At 37.6% G+C, this 21421-nt stretch overlaps 1 protein-coding gene across 8 annotated transcripts in view; it reads right to left on the bottom strand.

Annotated features, from left to right (window-relative positions):
• LOC132126336 (membrane-associated guanylate kinase, WW and PDZ domain-containing protein 1-like) overlaps positions 1-21421 on the bottom strand; it is a 127375-nt gene that overhangs the window by 50223 nt on the left and 55731 nt on the right. For all 8 annotated transcript variants that reach the window (XM_059537542.1, XM_059537540.1, XM_059537536.1 and 5 more), the window contains exon 2: positions 19241-19357. In XM_059537542.1, coding sequence (XP_059393525.1) covers positions 19241-19357 — 117 coding nt within the window. The remainder of the gene's footprint in view (positions 1-19240; positions 19358-21421) is intronic.

The following is a 21421-nucleotide window of genomic DNA, read 5'->3' as shown; positions in this document are numbered from 1 at the left end:
AAGTGTCTCAAATGACACAAAGTTTCAAGATTTCAATGCCCCAAAAAGAATAAATAAATATAGAATTCATTCCAGGATGTGGTAGATTACTGAAAAAGGAAAAACATTTCCATGCCAGGTCTATCTTTTTTTTTCCACAAAATGGAGCCTGATCTCTCTACACATCTTTGCGTATGACATAAATACATGCAGTGGGTAAAAAATAGCTGCACTGTGAAGTGCTAAGCCAGCAAGGAACCTGAAAGCACCAAAGGCAGACATATTTAACATCACACGTTCTAAAATACATCAGAAAAACTACAATGCCATGTGCACATCAAGCACACAAACAAGCTCTAAAAATAGCCATGTCTGATAAATCAATTTTATTTTAGCGGTTGAGATTCCAGGAGCACTGCAGTACCCAGCTTTGTGTTTCTGAAGCCCCTAGTTCAGGTTTCTGATATGACCTACAATCTACACATCACAGGACTTCATACAGGTTTGGAATGACATGAAGGTGATTTTGATTCTCTGAAGCATTGTCTGGCAAGACCAATTCACAAGCACAATCGCTATTTTGAAGTCAGGAGAAGACCCTGTAGAGTTCTGCTCCATCAAGCTTCAAATTCCTTTAAACATCTCAAGCATCACAGTTCATTATCTCACATGCCTAGGAAAGATTCCTTCAGATTTGTTGTCACCAAACAAACTGTGAAACCCACTGCCCTTTTAAATATCTTTTTTTTCTAAATCTGGTAAAAATCTTTCACAATGCTCTTTGTATTGTTGTAAAATACATTAATGAAACAAGTATATGTATTTGTATATAAACTATAAAATTAAAAGACATTTCTTTTAACTGTATAGCACAGTGATAAAGGCAGCAACATAGATAGGAGTCCAATATATATGTTGCTGCCTCTATTACTGTGCAATACATTAGATTATTAATAGTATTATATGACAGAACAAGAAAAACTATAAATAATCTTTCATTGCGCAAAATAATTATAATACGAAAAGCTCCAATCCAGAGCAGCACAAAGTGCTTATGCACATCCCGTGTGCAAAATACCGTATTTTCCGGACTATAAGTCGCACTTTTTTTCATAGTTTGGCTGGTCCTGCTACTTATAGTCAGGTGCGACTTATTTATCAAAATTAATTTGACATGAACCAAGAGAAATGAACTAAGAGAAAACATTACCATCTACAGCCGCGAGAGGGCGCTCTATGCTGCTCAGTGCTCCTGTAGTCTACACTGAAAACAGAGCGCCCTCTCGCGGCTGTAGACGGTAATGTTTTCTCTTGGTTCTTGGTTATAAATAAATGCGACTTATATATGTTTTTTTCCTCATCATGAAGTATTTTTGGACTGATGCGACTTATACTCAGGTGCGAATTATAGTCCGAAAAATACGGTAATGCGCTTAAAGCAATATGGAGTCGAAACATGCAGCGCTCCACATAGAGAAGTTCAAAGCACAAAGGAAAGGGATACTGATGTGTAGTTTATTAAATCTGTGTGAAAGTTTATTGAGTTTTTCTTTTTAAAAGGTGTAAATTTCAGGTAGGGCCTACTGTACTTCACCTTAAACTATGGAACAGCTTTGGAACACTTGGATTTGGACTTGGACTTGTTTTGTTCTTTTATGGGGCTTGACAATAGCACAGAATAGTATATGCACAATATCGGATTTGGATCGGTCTCGTCTGACCGATACCCAATCCAGCAGAAAATGCCAATATCGGAGCCGATACCAATACTAAGTATCAGATCAATGCATCCCTATTTTAACCAATTTAAAATTTAATTTAATTTTAAACCATTTTAAGTCATCAAAATTTGCACAGAAAAAGTCTGAATATATAGGGTAAACATGCCTATTAAGCTCACGTACCCATTAAAGGGATAGTTCACCCAAAAATGTAAATTCTGTCATCATTTACTCACCCTCATGTCATTCTAAACCTGCATGAGTTGCTTTCTTATGTTGAACATAAAAGAAGATATTTTGAAGAAGATATTTTGAAGATTGCTGGTAATCAAACAGGTGGTGGTCCCCATTGTATTTCTTTTCCTACTATGGAAGTCAAAGGGGACCACTAACTGTTTGATTACCAGCAATCTTCAAAATATCTTCTTTCATTGCTGTGTTTCCACCGAAATTACCCGGAACAATTGTACCAGAAACTTTTTTCCCCCCAGACCAGTTGCCTTCTGCGTTTCCACCGCGGTCTAAAGTACCGGGAAGATTAGGCAAATAGTCTTGTGACGTAGGTCTGCACGCGTTTCTCAATACAAAGTACGCTGATTTCAGACTTGCATCCTTGGTAGTTCGGTATTTGCGCATTCGACTTTGCGCACTGTCCACTACGACACAAATCCTGTGATTCTGCAAACAGCAGTGTATTTGATAACATCGTCTTGGCTACTGCAATTTTCCTCTCTGTATATTTACAATAAAACGAAATAGGATATCAAATACCACTGCCTCCTTTCATTTTCATTTAAACATAATAATAGCAGCAGAAATGTACTTAGTTCAGGGAAATACAGACCAAAGATTACCTGTTAGATTTACCCAAAACGAATGATATTTTGTTTAACCACTAAAGAGACATCAGAGCCAGCGGCACACACCAGAAGGTCTAGCCGAGGTGAAGCTGCTCTCGGTGGATACATGAGCACTGAGCCCCCTCTGATCGCGTGGAGCTGACAGTCTCCGAAATCGGCGAGAAACATTTTTTAATAGGCGCTGTCTTTAGAAATAAACCACAGATTTGAGTTTTAAACAACTACATTCTCACCTGAAATACTTTTAAAATTACATTTCATGACACAACAACAGTAATATTTTGAAAATGATCCGAATAAATGCTGGTTGAAATCACAATGCTGCGTGAACTCAACTGATCAGCATGTTTAGCGCCAAGGTCCCGCCCCCGAAAGTTCCGGAACTTTGAAAAAGTACCACCTCATGCGCAGGGACTTTCTGAGGGGCATTTTTTTTACCTGGAACTTTATTTAGTTCCTGGTTCCTGGTTCAACATAAGAAAGCAACTCATGAAGGTTTAGAACAACTTGAGGGTGAGTAAATGATGACAGAATTTTCATTTTTGGGTGAACTATCTCTTAAGCACACTTCCATTTTTGAGCTCAGATTACAAATTTAAAAAAAATACAAAATAATAATAATATCCTATAGAGCTGAAACAACGAATCGATTTAATCGATTAAAATCGATTATTAAAATAGTTGTCAACTAATTTAGTCATTGATTCGTTGCTAAATAACTTTTATTTGCCGTAAGCGGCTCATTTCGTGCATATTTCAAATCTGCGGTGACCAAAGTGTGGCAGTAATGAGCCACCGGAGGTTTTACTCAGCCAGTACAGCAGGAGAAGTAGCGAATAGCCAATAGCTGGCCTCGTTTTATGTCACGTGCTTCCCGAACAGCGTCTCTGCAGCATTCAAGCATGATGTGGGAGTACTTTACTTTGAGCCTTCAAAAAAGAAGAGTAACCTGTAAACTCTGCACTACTGAACTGTTTAAGGGGACGTTCACATATCGCGTCTTTTGCGCGCTCAAGTTCGTTATTTCCAACACCGCACCGCATCGAGTTAAAACATTTCAACTTTTCAGATTGCCACAAGCGCACCGCGGGTCATGTGACAAGAACTAACCAATCAGCTTCATCCTTACCCGTAACAACATTAAAAGCTCAGTCAAGATAAAAGGAACAGCTGATCATAGTTGTATATGGATTTCCATTTTGAAATAAATTTAGTAGCAGAGCTACTGCAAGCGATTTTTTGAGCTGCAAATCCATTTATCCTTTGCTGAAATTTCCGCGTCTTCAAGGAGAGAGCACGTCATGGTTGCTTAGCAAAGGCAGACACCTCAGGGGCGTTTCTGCCCGAGCGCTTTGGAAAGAAGGAGAAAGCGGCGCGCCTAGCGTTTTCCACACGTTTTTAGGCGCGATTTGAGAGCGGCCCCTAAGACTTTCATTTGTGCAGATTCTCCAGTACAATGTTGTTTGCAAATGTTTAGTCGTAAAAGCTGATAACATTGCTTTTTAACAGTTAACATTTAAAGCTTTACAAACCTGTTCTGTGATCAGTTTGTCGTTTACCAGTTCAAAATTCAGTCATGCAGCCTAATTATGACTGAATGAGAGGGGTAAATGTTTAAAGATATTTGAAATGTACTTTTTTTCTAAGTATTCACTGCTCTTTTTCACACAGCAGGTTTTTTGTGTGTGTCCAATTTTTTTTTTCTGGACAACCTTCTGATGGATTTTACTTTAAATTGTGAGTTCCATTCAGGTTTCATGCCATTGGCACTTTTTTCGAAGGATTGTTTACAATTTCACAGCAAAAGCTATAAAGCTGTTTCCCAGTAAATAATAAAATACAATGCACTGCAATTTTATTCTGTTTTATCCTTATTCTTCGTGAAAATATGTTCTGAAAGATTCCTTAATAAGCTTTGTTCGGGATGTTAAACTACTTTAGGAGCTTTAAGGACTGCCATGGTGAAAACATTATTTGAAATCTCCTTGTGAAATTTGCTAGAGTATGGGTCAGTGTTCTGATTGCAGAAGAGTTCAACAAAAGGATTACTAACACAATAAAACAACTCCAGGTATATTTTTGATGAGGATATGAGGATATGGTTAAAATCTCTTAAAAATATATGCTGAAGGATAAAGACCATTTATTAATAATTTACTTGGGGAAAAAATGGAAAAAACTAAAATATAAGTACATAAACCGATTAATCGTAAAAATAATCAACAGATTAATCGATTACCAAAATAATCGTTAGTTGCAGCCCTAATATCCTACCTGATGTCTGAACCAATTGATATGTTTGTTACTATATACCTCCTGTAATTTCAAGTCAATCAGATCATTGCATACTGAGATATGTGTCTCCATGTGTTCACACTGTCTGGAGACCATTTTAAAATCTGAATATATATTTAGAATTCTGAATATATAAATGTAATGTGTGTGTGTGTGTGTGTGTATATATAAACATCTTGCTCTCACAATAGCATAATAGTAATTCTGAATATACAGAAATAAATCAGAATATCTAGTTATAAGTCTGAATATATAAATCTAATATGTGTGTACATATATAACATCTTGCTCTCACAACAGCATAATAGTACATGCTTTCTACAATACTTCTGATTAGCAATAACAATACACAAATCATTGGGATTATTAAAAAGTTAATAATAATAATTATTAAAAAATTATAATCATTGTTTATTAAAAAGGTGATCAGCCCTTCGATATATCCTGCTCTAACTTCCTGTTTCAAAAGAAAATGTCACAAAAGAAAAGAGCAAACTACAACATATATTTATCTTTCCTGTCCATAGCACAAATGGGTTAGAGGTTACATATCCAATCAAAATCCTCCCGGTAACAAATCTCTAAGTATGAGCAAAAGAAATAGCTTTAGCAAAACATTGTCAAATGGCATTTGCAGAGGCACAATGCTAACTGACTGATGATGCACACCATAAAATAAACACGCACACCATAAAATAAACAGACACACCAATTAAAGCTTTGAATCATAAAGCTGGATGTCAGCTTTAGGTTCACATGAGTGTAACAAGGCTTTGAATTCAAAACCCTGGTCTCTGTACCAACTTAACACTCGGTATGCGTGTATGTGCATACTAATCACTCAATGAGGGAAAAAAATCACAGTTGCAAAGTGGACATAAATACCAAGCCTGTATAATTCAGCAGTCTGATGACTCCTATACATAATAAGTTTCAAAATTAGCATGCATCCATATTCAAATCCTCAAAGGTCAAGCAAAAGGTGTGCAGCACTGTGAAACTAGCACCCTTTCCTTTCCCAATCCAGACAACAAAGAACTTCTTTGTTTTCTTTCATAGTAGGTCAGCTTCACCTCTCCCAGCCACAACACAAGTTACCTGGCATTGTGAAATCGGACATACAACATATTGTCCAGTTATAAAGCGGATCAAGGCGTTTAACGGGAGGTATTGCATTCCTAGAGAGCAATACTGCAGTAACAGGAGAGGCAATCAATCAGACGCAACGCTTTAAGTGACTCTGAGCCTCACGGCCGTGATTCAGTTAGCGGTGTAGCGTAGGCTGTTGTTAACGCATTTGGAAACGACTCATTATCATCATCACTCTAATAATAGTCAAGACTATTACTAAACCAGCATTCAGATGTTTGCGCATTTGCAAAGTTATAAAGGGCCTGTGGATTTTGCCTTGAAATAAAAGCATGATTACAATATTTTTTACAACAAAAACTGGGTTAGTTTGAGATGCTAAATCTTCAGCGCTCTTCTCACAGAAGCAATTTCATGTGTTTTCTGATGCCCTCCCAGTTAAATACATAAAAACTAATTGAAAAATGCTCTCGTACACTGGGATGTGTTTGTTCTGAGCTGAAGCTGTTATCTGCATGGCTTGATTAAATTTTTCATGAGCCTGACCCAGTGAGTAATACAGGCTGCTCTCTCTCTCGTTCTTCCCCTACTTCCTTCTTTTTTCGTTCTTGTCATCTTTCCTTTTTCCCTGCATGTGCTTCTCTCTATAATCTATAAATGAAAGGCAGTGACATGACTGGAAAAATGATGAAACAAATCAAATGAGTGGCAAAACTTAAAAGGGGTCATATGATGTGATTTCAAGTTTTCCTTCCTCCTTACAAGATGTCCGTGAGTAGATAAGATCCCTAAAGTTGCAAGGACTAAAGTCTCACACCCACAGAGATATTCTTTTAAAAAGTTAAGACTTGTCCACGCCCCCCTAAAACGGCTCATTTAAACACGCCCCCATTTGTGTACATCACTGTGTGGGACAATTTGCATAATACCGCCCAAATGTTTACGCAAAGAAAGAGGGTGTAACTTAGTATTTTAGTCATGGAGACGCTGTGTGTTGCGTTGTGAAAGTGAAACTACTTTGTTTGGCCTTCCAAAAGAGGACACAACTAGAAATCTGTACAACAGTACAACACTGTTCCAGAACACTTCAACCCAAATATTTGTGTGTGTGTGTGTGTGTGTGTGTGTGTGTGTGTGTGTGTGTGTGTGTGTGTGTGTAGCACATTTTGGGGAGAACTGTTTCCTGGGATAGTAGCCTACAATGCCGGGTTTGCACAAATGCTGTTTCTATAAAGTGGGGGCAATTCCAACTTTGCAAGGATAGTCTGGCACTTCTGACGCACAGTCTGTAAGTATGTTTTCATATTTAAAGAATTTGCCACTTACTATTTAAATGTAACTCAATGCATAAAAAGACAGTATAAGTCATTATAATCAGTAATAATACCCTCACTGGATGCAACAAATGTTTCAATTGTAATGGATTTTCTTGGTTTTGTCTCGTCGCACCGGGACATGGCATCACACTATGGTAAGGGACATAACATTTCCATCATACGTTTGAAGTATTCAGGCAATCACAACGCGCTGGATAGCTGGCCAATCAGAGCTCATCTTGCTTTTCAGAGTGTTGAGCTTTGTAAAAATCTGCATATTTCAGAAAGGCGGAGCATAGAGGAGCAACAATAATGTACAGTATGTGGAAAATCATGTTTTTGCCTATATAAAAATTAATCCTGGATCATGTGATTATTGTAAGGTTATTAGATCAAAAAAAAAAACTTTTTAACCTTAACCCACATAAACACATTGCATTACACCAAATACACAAATGTTATTTTTAGTAATGTCATGTGACCCCTTTATACTCACAAGTGCATGTTTGCTTTGAGACCATTTCAAGTAAATATCAAATATTAGTGTACTAATAAAAGTTGGTGTTTTAAGAGTTGCACAAATTGAAAATTTACTACAAAATTTGAAATGGATAAAAAATGTTGATGCTGCTTCTTGAACTCGTACTTGTATATAAATTTTTTGTCCAATTAAATGAGAATGTATCTCTTCATTTACCACCTACTTCTGATAAGCATTAACAATAAGCAATGCATTGTTCACACATGTGACGACAAATAAAACTAAAAGATAATGGACTTTTAAAAGAGGGAAGTGCCACAAGTTCCTGTTTCAAAAAAATAATTGATTTAATGGATTCAACCATTCCCATTTTCTAAATGAAGAGAGACTTTTATCTGTGTTCTGAAAGGATCATATACAAAATAAACCAGAAAATCAATTCTGAGAAATAAAAAGCACAAGTAGAATTACTAATAATGTGTACTTAATGTGTAAACTATAGCATGTAGCATTTTCTAACTTAACTGTGGCTCAGACAGAAATACTAGACCAGTTTTTCCCCACACTGGAATGAAATGCGGCTCTCGATTCACATCACAAAGCATGTTTACATGATGAATTTTTGCAAGGCCATTTGATTTGCATTAAGATTGAAGCCGCAAGCAGGGCTACAAACACCTAGTGGCTAGAGCTTCTCTGTAAAATGATGAAACAAACACCATCAAATTACACTAAACAAGCAAATAAGTTGATCACCCAAATACATTTTTTTTTTTTTTACTTTTAACCTTTGACAACATCACTGAAGTTATTAAACCATCTGTTGCCTATCTGGACGGTCATGTGCTAGAAGAGAGAATATTTGAAGTACAAAAAGAAAGCACCTATACTTTGTCAGAAGCATTAATCAAAAGGCGAAGCACAAATAAATGGCATGTCCAGGCTGGAGGCGACGTCAGTAGAGTTCAAAGGGATATAAGATATTGACAGTCTTGTCAAAGCAAAGGCCTTTGAGAGCCTCTACTTACTTTCTGTGTGACTGATGCCCCAAACTGTTGTCAGATCACTACAGATTTATCAAAACACACTGGCACAATAGTTTGCACTGGTAATGCTAATAACATTTCACATTATACATAAACCAACCAATCATTGTTTAACTAGCACATCTGCACAATCAAATATAACTAAAGTTTGTTAAATGACTTATCAAAGCAATAAGTAAGTGCAAGTAACAATGCATTACAGCAATTATACCATGGTAAAGTATTGTTCTTAGGCACAACATGAACCGGAGTGCAAAAACAACCATAGCTGTAACATAAGGCTTTAAGCAAATGGCAGCATTGGCAATATTATAATGAGGCACCACTGTTCAGTGCATGTCATCTATAAATACAAGCTGGTGTATTTAAAAAAAAAAATTCAAGTATGTTTGGCCAGTATGTTAGTCAACTATTTTGAGCCAGCATGAATTACACTAGGCAAAACAGAAGGTTGAAGAGAGAGACATGAGAGAAGAAACTTGGCATCTCATGTCTGGAATCGGGAGACACTGGGAAAGGGAAAACTCATGATCAGGAAAGGCTCGGGGATGTGCGCCCATGTTGATGTTGACAGCCAGCCCTTCCGGCTCAGTGGGAGAGAGAACCATCTGTCCTAGCAAAGGGTTAATCCACAACACAGATCCCCGATTCGAGCATTTTCCACCCAACAAGTACCCGTTCACAAAATGGAGATGTTTCTAAAAGCATATCCCCCAAAAAGACCTCCACTTCAAAACAAAGCATGGTTTCAGAATTCATAGACTCCATCAAATCCAATGTACTGTGCCAAAACGACTGATCAATGCATGCCAAATAATGCTTTGCCGCATATATTGATCAATGCATTGATGAGCTGATTTGATAGACGAAAACAGAGCTCACAAGGGAAATGCCATGCAATACGAAAACACAGCAGGCCTATTCCTGGTTCCAGATTTACATGGCTCAAATCTTCATCAAAGAATCTACATAAAACAGCAGCAAATATAGCTATTTAACCTATTAAGACCACTCAGACACAGAGAACCCTTCAAAATGGGCATCTTTACTGAGCTTACATGAAAGGCTGAGAGAAAGAGAGCATGAGAAAGCCTTTCAGACACAGATATGGCTGGAGACAGCGGCTGCAGCAGAGAGACAGACATAGGACTGGAGTGGATGGGAGGGGGGCTGGGAGAGAGAGACACCTGCCACACTGCTTAACTCAAACATAATGGCCTCCAACATGTCAAGTGACCACAGCTTAATTCAACCTCCACTCGCTCAAGCAATCGAGCACGTACGCGCACGCTCCAGCAGCTAAAGCGGTGCACCATTTTGCCATCCTCAACGAATCACATCCTCTCACATCGGTCACATTCTCAGCTACATTCCCCACGTTCCTGCTCCCAGCTTTCTCTCACTCTTTTTGCATCCCTCATTCCCCACCCCAACTGTGAGACCCCGGAAGCCAGGGAGTCCAGGTGATATTTAGGGGGAAAATGGCAAAATTACCTCAGCCGAAAATCTTGCAGCTGATAACTCCAATGCAAGCAACACACTCAAGATCTTGCACTACAAGATGAAATCCAATGAAAACAAAGAGTAGAAAATCCCAGAATCCTGATCTGGTGAGCATCAGATGCTTGAATCTTTGCTAGCGCTGCCCAGTCTGTCGTCCCTCCTCCTCCTCTTCCTCTCAATCTCTTTCTCTGTAAAGCAGTCGTCCAGCCCAGCGTTGAAGCTCAGCCAATGTGAGAGGCTCGCACAGCAAACACCATCTGAGCTAAACATCTTCAGGCTCACACTCATCCACCTCCGCCCGCCCACCTCTCTCTCTCTCTCTCTCTCCACCACATCCCCCCTCCTTCTTCTCCAACACACACTTGCAGACAGATACACACTCTCTCTCTCACTTGCACATGTACATATACAAATATGACGTGACTAAGGCAATCAAATGGTAGGCTCGGATGGGGATTAGAGGTTGAATGAGATTTAGCAGATAAAAATCAGGCTGGTCAGGCCAACCATGTGCATGCATACAATACTATTGTTTAACTCCAACAGGCCACTGGGGCATACGGCAGGAGCAGGAAAGAGGGCTTCTGTGTGTTACCACATTTTGGCCGGAGTCATTTGCCTTCTTTTATTAAGCCTCCATAAAAAGCAGACAAAATGCTGACCAATGAGTCTTAAATCTTTAGTCTTATGGCAGTTAAAGAATGTGAAATCAAAACTGACTTTATATTTTTTAAATAAGTATTAGTTATGTTAAAAGGTTAGTTCAACCATAAATAAAAATTCCCCATTACATTACATGCATTTTTGTAAGAAAAATGTCCATATTCAAAACTTAATAATCACTTGAATCTAGCTTGCGCCTCACTGTTGTAAATGAAAGCAGTTTTGGGGGAATTAGACCTGAGGTCAGCTTTGCACATGCGCCGCTCAGAAGTGACGCACATGGAAATGCAGCAGAGAGATCAAAACAACAGTCACTAATTAGAAGTACAAAACGAGGATTTGTAAAGAAGAATGTCGGAGGTTTTCTATATAAGACAAGAGGAGACTTGTTTTCATTTGCTAAAGTAAGGAAACTTTGCTTCTTTTGAGCCTAATTATGGAATTATGTCCATGTGCACAGAGAATTAATCTAAACTATGATCCTAAGAAAACCCAAAAGACAAATTCAAGTCCCATGCTACATGATTTCCTACTAAATATTATCAAGTTCAGAAATGTGTTTCATTATGGAAGTTAAAGGGATTTACTTAATTCTATGGAACACAAAATAAGATGGTAAGAATGTTTAACTATTTTTGTCTGTACAATGAAAATTCCAAGCGTCCAAAACAACACTGGACCGCACTGATGTTTTTTATGGACAAAAAAAGACATTTTTCTTGATATCTGTGATCGGATCTGGGAAAACCTGTCGGATGTCATGCTGGGACATTTTCACAAAATTCTAAAAATAGGTTCAATGTCAATTTTTTTGTAAAAATTAGGTTTTCATTAAATTATTATTCTGGTGCTTTCTCCTAACACCACAAAAACAGTTAACCTATATAAATAAACGACATAACATATATGATAAAGGTGTATCAATGCAAATTTCCCGCCAGTCCTGTGTAACTACGGCACGCAAAGTTCACATAAACTATCTGGCGCATCTCAGTCTGCTCAATCTTGTTGATATCAGTGCCCTAAATGATATTATAAGGGACTTTTTCACATGCAGAGATGAAGGATCGGATGAAGTTACTAAAGAGGAGGAGTCCGATGACAGTCAGTTAAATGCACAGGTGCGCAAACAGCTGCACTTGGGGATAAAATCCCCATATTGTTCTGAATCTTTCAACATTAAGCTTAAAATGTGCGTGTGAACTTGAAATTAAAGAATTAAAAGAATCTGGTTTTGAATAGCCGTTTGACCACTAATAGCCACTCAACAAAATTACTTCCCTCATCAATCAAACAAGTCCCAAAATTCTCAAGCAAATCTTTCAATCTTCCTGTGTTGCCCGCAGAGCTGAATGATTGCAGTGGCAAAACGACAAACACGCATCTCCAGATGAAACCCTGAGGAAATAGGCCAGAGGTAATGACAGAAACACACTGTGTCGTGAAGCCTGTCTATGAGCTTCTATTTTGGGGTGGAGCTCAGCGTGAATCATCTTCTCAGCCCCGTGGAGCTGTGATTTGGATTTAAAGCTCACCTTTTACATAACATCAAATTTCCAACCTCTGTAGAAAACCAGAATCACTTTGTTGTGTGAAAAATGGAGGTGAAGGCATTAGTATGCATGTAGAGCTGCATCTTTAGAGCTTTTCTGTGATGGGTACATGATTAAAGGAATAGTTCGCTTAAATATGAATGTTCTGTAAGCCTCATGTTTTTCCAACATGGAATCATAGAAGTTTTTGAAACATTGAAGATATTTAGAAAAATGTCTCGTTGAAAGTCAGCACAGTTTAATTTAGAAATGAACAGTCGGTTTATAATGAAGGAAGGAAAGTATGTGTAGATGTCATTCCATGTGGGTGAAGGACAATTGAAAACTAAGCTGAAGATACTTTAGTTTTCCAGGAGTAATTCCAACCTTTAATTCTGAAGGACATCTAAAAAAAAAAAAAAGGCTTGCTGCAGATTGCCAGTCCTGGTCTTTCTTGTTCTGACAAAGCACATGAATGGAGTGGTATCTGAAGAGGCATTCTTCTCCTTTTGTTCCCCAAACCTCTTTTTAAATCCGCTCATCCAAAGTAGTGCCCCCTGGACAGGCCTGATGCTGGTCTCTAGTTAGTCCAGTCTCACGGTGATCAACACTTTCTGAGGGTGTATTTGACTTGCAAATTAATTCACAAAATGTCTTTGAATTCAGAATGTCAAGCGCTGTGAGTGAAAGGGCAATTCAGGCCAAGAACTGCCTGAGAAGACTCGTCTATGCCGAACAAGGTGTTAGCCAAAGAAAACGTGGAATGGGATTCGGATTCTGAACATTTCGTTAAATTTCTTAGTATGCCGCCCACATATGCTTTCTCAGTGATATGAAGCTTGAGCTGACATATCAAAATGGAGCCTGGAAATACAGGACGAACCCAAACAGAGAGGACCAGACCTTGGATGGCAAAAACCACATCCTTGATTAAACCATGTGACACAGCGAAAAAGCACACCATCCAGATGTAGACAGTCAATGCTAAAACTCACCCGAATGTTTGTGCTCCCTGCAGGTATTATCTCTCTTCTATCTGCTAATCGTAGCTGACTCACAACCGAGGCGTTCTTCAGATCAACCGTCTCCAAGCCTGCGGTTAAAGCGAGTTGCTTGTCAGCAGACAGAGTAGCACACAAGCTAAATGCTAATTAGCTAGCTCCCACAGACACGGGTGGTTGTGAAGACTACGTTAACACAATTAGCTAAAAAGAAGATGCAAATTTGCAGCTGCATTTGTTTTCTTGCCTATTCGACTCAAAAACACCTGCTTTTTGTTGAAATAACAAAAGCTACGAGTCACAGAATGAACAGACATTCTCTCAGATGCAGAGATCTACCTAGCAACAATGTTTGTGATGTCTAACATCATAAGACAACATATGACTGGGCAGTAACCTGTCAGAGACAGCATATGAGGGATCCGTAGTGTGCACTGTGGTGCGAAGGGCAGTGACAAACTGAATTTCACTGCACTGCTTCAACGTTGGATGCTTTTGTTCAGGTGGTGAGTTGATCGTTGCTCATTACATCAAGGGTGATGGCCCTTCAGTGCACCGTACTCCTCTGCCACATCATCATTCCATCACACACACATATACATGCGTTCACACGCACACACATGCTCGCCGAGGAAAAGTGAGGTCCATGCCCCAAAAGAACTCTATAGACAATAGCTTGAAAATAAATCATACTGATGAGAAAGTTTCTCAGTCAGCAGCCATCTGTCCCTGTGAACGAGATTTGACTGAAAGGTAAAATTTTTCACTTTTTTTATGATTCTTTCCCCTGACTCAACCCCACTACAACCCCGACCCCACCCCCACAACAACCCCACCCCCAATCCAACCCTTTATATGAGGCATCCACCACACGCACTAAGCCCCATACATCACCCACAAACCCTCTAATCTGCTGCCCGCATCTCAGGAGATCGAGACTGAAAGCATGCAGAAAAACAAGATGGACTTGCCTCACCGCGGTGCAGCCTCCGGACAGTAATCCTTTCTTTCTTTCTGGCAAGAAAACGCAGCAGCAACCTGTCTTCAGCTGCAATCCTGCTGTCTGCTACTGAGCAGAAAAACAAATGGAGGGATGGAGGGAGCGAGAGAGCCGAAGAGGGGGTGTGGAGATGCAGGAAAGAGGAGGGGAGCAAGAGAGGGCAAGCAGGGGCTGGCTAACCACAGAGGCTTAAATAGACTGATAGATGAAGATGAGAACAGAGGGACTGAGAAGGAAATGTGAAAACACTGAGGGAGGGAACGCAGTTACAGTGGCATCTGTTATGTTGACTGTTTAAAGGTGGAACGCGAAATGAGAAAAAACAAGAATGAATAAAGGGCAAAGCCTTTTTAGCACTCCTCGCTATTGCATCACAGCACAACAAATCAGAGAATTCAAATGTACTCAGAGTCACGAAAGCATTTCATATGTACCTGTTTCTAGCTGTGAGAGCTGAGGTTTGGAAGCAAAATGAGAGAAACGAATTGGGATAAACAGAATTTATTATTCTGACAAACAAGAGACACAGAAGGAGAATGATATGTGTAATGGACATCTGGCTTCATAGCTTACACACTCTCAGAAAAAAAGGTACAAAAGCTGTCACTGGGGTGGTACCTTTTCAAAAGATACACTTTTGTACCTTTTAGGTACTAATATCTACCTTTAAGGTACCAATATGGACTCTTTAGGTACAAAGCTGTGCCTTTTGGAAAGGTTCTGCCCCAGTAACAACTTTTATACCTGTTTTCTGAGAGTGCATCAGGACATTTTACATTAGTTAGTAGCTCATTTTGCTTGCATCTGTTTCAACGAAAAACATTTTTGTCTGAGAAAGAAAAGAAAGGTTGCAAGACAGATTTGTTCATATTTTATCACAGTTACCAGGAATGAAGAAATTTGGCTGGACAGAAATGTTCAATTATATATAATAATAGTAATAATACTAATATTAAAACAATATTTTATAATAACAATAATAATAGTCATAATTTATAAATAATTTGGCTGAACAGAAATGTTTTATTGTATACATTTAAAGTAAATGATAAAATAATAATAATTAAACATTTTAAAGTATTATAAATTATCATTTATATATATATATATATATATATATAATATATATAATAATGTTACAAATAATAATACTGATGTATACATGTTAATAATATTAAAATAATAATTTATAAATGATTTGGCTGGTCAGAAACTTCCACTGAATAATAATATTTTTATTTTTTTATTATTATTATTACTGTCACTACTGCTTTTACATATGTTCATCACATACTTAATATTTTCACAAATAAAAATTATAAAAATATGTAAAACAAACAATTATAATGAAACTAGCACTTAACTATGTTGTCTGGGAAAAATATTTGATTCCAGAATGCCACGACTAATTAATCAATATCAAGTATACCAGAGAACTTTGGGGAAATAAATAAATACATAAGTGTTACCACTTCAACTCAGTTTAAGAGGCGCTAGCCATGGAAGACATACATTAATGACAGCTGAATCTGCCTCTGTATCTATAATTGTATTAGTGCCATGCAGTCCTGTCTCAGGGTCACATGCCTTTATTGTCACTCTTCTCCAGCCGGCCATTATACCCCCAACACAAACACACACAACACACACATCTTTATACACACACTCCCAGCCACCTGGTGAGGCAACTATATGCTCGGGCCATCATTGCACAAAAGAGACAGCTGCACCCGTCCGCTGCACCATGCATAAGCATCAACTGACCCTCACACACATCCAAACAGCCAGCCTCACATTCACAAGCTCTGATCAATCTTGACTCAATGCTGTCATGTTCACCAGCATCACGTCATGTAAAATCACCAGGTAATTGACAGCAAGATGCTCCATTAAACCTCATATTAAACGCACATGCTTTCATCAAGACATGTTTGCATCTTGCTGGAACCAACCTAAATCTAAATCGATCTATAAAGACAATAAATTATATTATACAAATATTATATACATAAATAAGATTTCGTCAAATTCATCAAAATATACAATGGTTTCCACAAAAATAAGACATGTTTCAGCATATTAGGATGATTTCTGAAGGATCACGTGACACTGTAGACTGGAGTAATGCCTGCTGAAAATACAGCTTTGCCATCACAGGAATTATATATTTATATTTTAAGATCAAATAGTTTTTATCTGTATTTTTATCAAATAAATGCAGTCTTAGTGAAAATGAAAGTAAAAAAAAAAACATTTACAGACCTCAAACTTTTGAACCGTAGTGTACACTGACTTGGGTCAAATTTGTGGAAAAACCGTACAGTGTGCAACTGGCTTTAAACTAGTTATGATCGGTTTTCCAACTGAAGTGGTTGACCAGATCCAAAGCCAAATTCACATTTTCTACATATCATGTGATCTAGATCATCTCCAGCCATTCCTATCATCTTGTTTATCAAGTTACGACAGATACATTTTGACCGCAGATCAGCATGAACTGCTGTTATATGAATACTCGCAAACGCTGAACTGCTTTAGAAGTTGATTCTGGAGCATCTGGACACATCCCCCCACTCTAGTTTCACATAGATGACCTCCTTCACATGTCTCATCTGTCCTCAATGCCAACAATCTAAATATCATGTCTTTAAAGGTGAAGCATACAATTTCAGTAACAATAACTGTTCATAAACAAAACCCAAACGCTCTCTCTGTCTCCCATTGTTCAATCAAACCAATTCTGTTTGATGCTAATAGTGGCAAAAATGGCTCACTTCATAATTAAGCCAATGATTTTTGTCTTTCAGGGTACACACATATGGATGGCTTTGATTTGTGGGAGGCTACTGCTGTTTTTGTTATCCATGAAACAGTGATGAAGTAGAGAAAAGAGATGGAGCCCACTACTATCTGTCCTTCCTTCCCATCTGTCCCTCCAGCTGTGTCATGTCTATCAATCATTCTCAAACACTCACACACACACACACACACACACACACACACACACACACACAGCCACTCACTTTCTGTCATATCAGTGTGTTTCATTTGAGACGGTCTACGGCTCTATTAACCAGATGATGATGCAAAACTCACCATCCAAACAGTTTAAAGCTGAGTGGGGGTTTTCCTTTCAACTAGACAGCATTGGAAGTGCTGCTACAAATATTATGACTTATCAAAACTATTTTATGCACAAAGCAGAATGTCATCAAAGCTGTAAGAAAAAAAACCCAGAGAGCTGCCTTGCTGTTTCTTGCCTAATGGAAAGCTGGAGTTCTCCTTTGCTCCATGGTAATGTCAAACTCTTTATACTAAAATAAAATAGAAAAACAAAGTATCAAGTAAAAGAAAAAAAGTGTATAATTACAATCAATATTTCTCTCACTTTGTCTGTGATGATTTTGCTAAGATTATTAACATTAATTAGGTATGATGAACTAACAATGAACATACTATAACTTCTATTTTAATTGATTTTAAAATGTAATTTAATCCTGTGATGGCAAAACTGAATTTTCAGCAGTCAATACTATAGTCTTCACACAAGCAAATCTTCATCAATTTTCAGATTTGTTGTTCAAGAAGCATTTATTTCATACTGAAAACCATTTTTTCTTTCTACAGGATTATTAAACAAATAGAAAGTTCAAATGAAGAGCATTAATTTAAAATATAAATCTTTTGTAAAATTATAAATGTCTTTACTGGTCACTCTCGATAAGTAAAATGTATCCTTGCTGAAAAAAAGCAATGGTACTTAAATGGTAGTGTATGGAGAAATTAAAATAAAATAAGATTTAAAATAATTTCTGTAAAAGTATTGTTCATGGTTATCTAATGTTAACTACTGTATTACCTATTGTCAATGTATACTATAGCGACATAAAATATTAACTTTTTTCCTTACAGTGCATTCACTGTAAAAAAAAAATTCTAGGATAAGTTATCACAGCTTAAAATTTAACAAAAAAGTTATGTTAATATACGTGTTGTTTCTGAAAAAAAATTACGTGTTCATGCCAGACTTAACATATAAGTTTAGTTAACGTTTGTCTAATTTAGTTAAGTTGGCTATGTAAGATATCTCAATAAACTTTAAGTTGTTATAACTAATTGCAGCAACATTTTTTTCTACAGTGTTTCCTTTCAATACCTTCTGGGATTAATCATTGATAATACCAAAAGACAATGTTGCGTCCTACTTTTTAGAACAGCTTTGATGATGTCAATGATGCCTTAAAATGCTGTCTAGGTAGGCAGCTTACTAGGTTTTGCAGCAGAGCTTTAGTATCAAATCATTTAAATGTAACTGGTAGCATGTGTACATATGAAAAGGTCTATTTTCTATACACACACAGTTACAGCGTTACCTCTTTAAAATACATGAAAATCTCTGCCTGTTTCTATAGACGGATATACACTAGGGAAAATCTCTGGACTTCTAGAAACATCAGTCTAATAGAATCGAAGCACGTCCACTCAACTGCAAATATGTCCAATACTCTCTTCCTCTACAAGGATAAAAAAAACACAGACTATTTCGTCACTCCTCTCCAAGAACATGGCTGCCACCTATTCAGTCAAAAGGAGGATTTCTTTGAATATTGACGGTGTCCTCCCTTCCACTGCCTCAGAAAAAACAGTCCAGCCTTCATTTTGAGGCTCACACAGCTTCTGCACATGAACTTTAGCAAAAGAATGAAGTAGGGCAACATACAGCAGTGTACAGTATAGAGAATAAGTGTACTCACAAGGCACAGCGTGGCGGTAGAGGTTGTCACGTATGGTTTGCTGAAGCTCGTAGTCAGCAGAGGATTTCGGAAACCTTTGGCTCAGGTAGTGTTTCAGGTCTTTATTGAGTTTATTTCCTGCAAAACAAAAGGAACATGTTATTGATTCTCAATCATGTACAGACTCTGTTTCTGACTCACTGTTATATCACAAATGGATAAAACTTCCTGTGCGTGGCTAAAATAATTATAGAAGGTACATATTTGTGATATGAAGAGGAATTGGGATGTTCCTACACTCTTAAAAATAAAGCTACAAAAGTTGTCACTGGGGCGGTACCTTTTCAAAAGTTGCACGTTATAACTTTTAGGTACTAATATGTAGACTTGAGTCAAGGATATGTACTTGTACACATTTGGACACTTTAGGTACAAAGATGTTTCTTTTGAAAAGGTACCACTCCAGTGATGGCTTTTGACAGCTTTTGTGAGAGTATATAGCATGGCGCTAAGAATACTGTATTTCATGCAATGTATTCGAGAAAAACGAACTTGCATACTTGTCAATGGTCTCAATTGGTAGCAGTTTATCACATTTTTGAGAGCAAATGGAAGAGGTGGATATCTTCTAGATATAGGAGATGCTAATGAGTGCACAGTACTGTTCAAAAGTTTGGGGTTATAATACTTTTTGAAAGAAATTAATACTTTTATTCAGCAAGAATGCATTAAAAACATTTCTAATTCAAATAAATGGTGTTTTTTATTCATTAAAGAATCCTAAAAAAAATAGTACAGTTTGACAGAAAATTCAGCAGTTTTTAACATTAATAATAAGACATGTTTCTTGAGCACTAAATCAGCATATTAAAATGATTTCTGAAAGATCATGTGAAATTGAAGACTGGAGTAATGATGCTGTAAATTCAGCTTCGACATCACAGAAATTAATTTCATTTTAAATATACAATAAAATATAAAACAGTTCTTTTAAACTGTTATAATATTTCACAATAGCCTTGGTGAGCATTAGAGACTTCTTTTAAAAACTAAAAAAAAACACCTATTCTTAGAATGGTTTACAATTATGTTGCAGAATGTTTGGATCAAGTAAATCTAGTACCTATGTTTCTCAATCCGTAATCAATGACAAATGAACAGAGGTGGGTAGAGTACCCAAAAACTGTACTCAAGTAAAAGTAAAAGTACTTCTAGAAATATTTACTCAAGTAAAAGTAAAAGTACTAGTCTTGAATAGTTACTTGAGTAAGAGTAAAAGAGTATCGGGAAAAAAATCTACTCAAGTAGTTAGTTACTAGTTACTTTGGGTCATATATACTGAGCCTATTTTTATTTAGATATATAGATAAAATGTATGTAATGTATGTGTGTGTGTGTAAATGTATATATTTCATCAGCCTTTACTCCAATTTATGTAATTTATTATAAAACCCTGTCTGTTTACTTAAGTAACAGATATAGGTGTCATGCCTTAACATATTTTTAATACGACTGACTTTATATTAAATGTGAATTTAACATTGAAAGTTAATGTGATATAAATATTGCTACTAATCTTTCATTGTTCAGAAAGAGAGCAAATAACATTTACATTATTAAAGATCATTTTCACTGACAGTCTAGATTTCAATCACTCTCAGAAAATCCCATTAAAATCACTGCAACTGTTAACACTGTGAAATCAATATCTTAATTAAAGATTCGTACACACATCTGCACTTTGTTGTTTCTTACGAGAGAATTCGCCAGAAAGAGGTATTCAGTCAGTGAGCGAGTGAAGGAAGCACCGGCATTTCAGCGATGATTCATCGGAACACCTCTGATTGGCCAAATCAGGGGGAAATTGGGGGAAGTCGTGGCCTAATGGTTAGAGAGTCGGACTCCCAATCGAAAGGTTGTGAGTTCGAGTCTCGGGTCGGCAGGAATTGTGGGTGGGGGCAGTGCATGTACAGTTCTCTCTCCACCTTCAATACCACGACTTAGGTGCCCTTGAGCAAGGCATCGAACCCCCAACTGCTCCCCGGGCGCTGCAGCATAAATGGCTGCCCACTGCTCCGGGTGTGTGCTCACAGTGTGTGTGTGTGTGTTCACTGCTCTGTGTGTGTGCACTTCGGATGGGTTAAATGCAGAGCACAAATTCTGAGTATGGGTCACCATACTTGGCTGAATGTCACTTCACTT

This window comes from Carassius carassius, chromosome 44 (genome assembly GCF_963082965.1).
Source record: "Carassius carassius chromosome 44, fCarCar2.1, whole genome shotgun sequence".
NCBI lineage: Eukaryota > Metazoa > Chordata > Actinopteri > Cypriniformes > Cyprinidae > Carassius > Carassius carassius.
The sequence above is the reverse complement of the archived record's forward strand: the minus strand, read 5'-3'. Positions and strand labels throughout refer to the sequence as shown.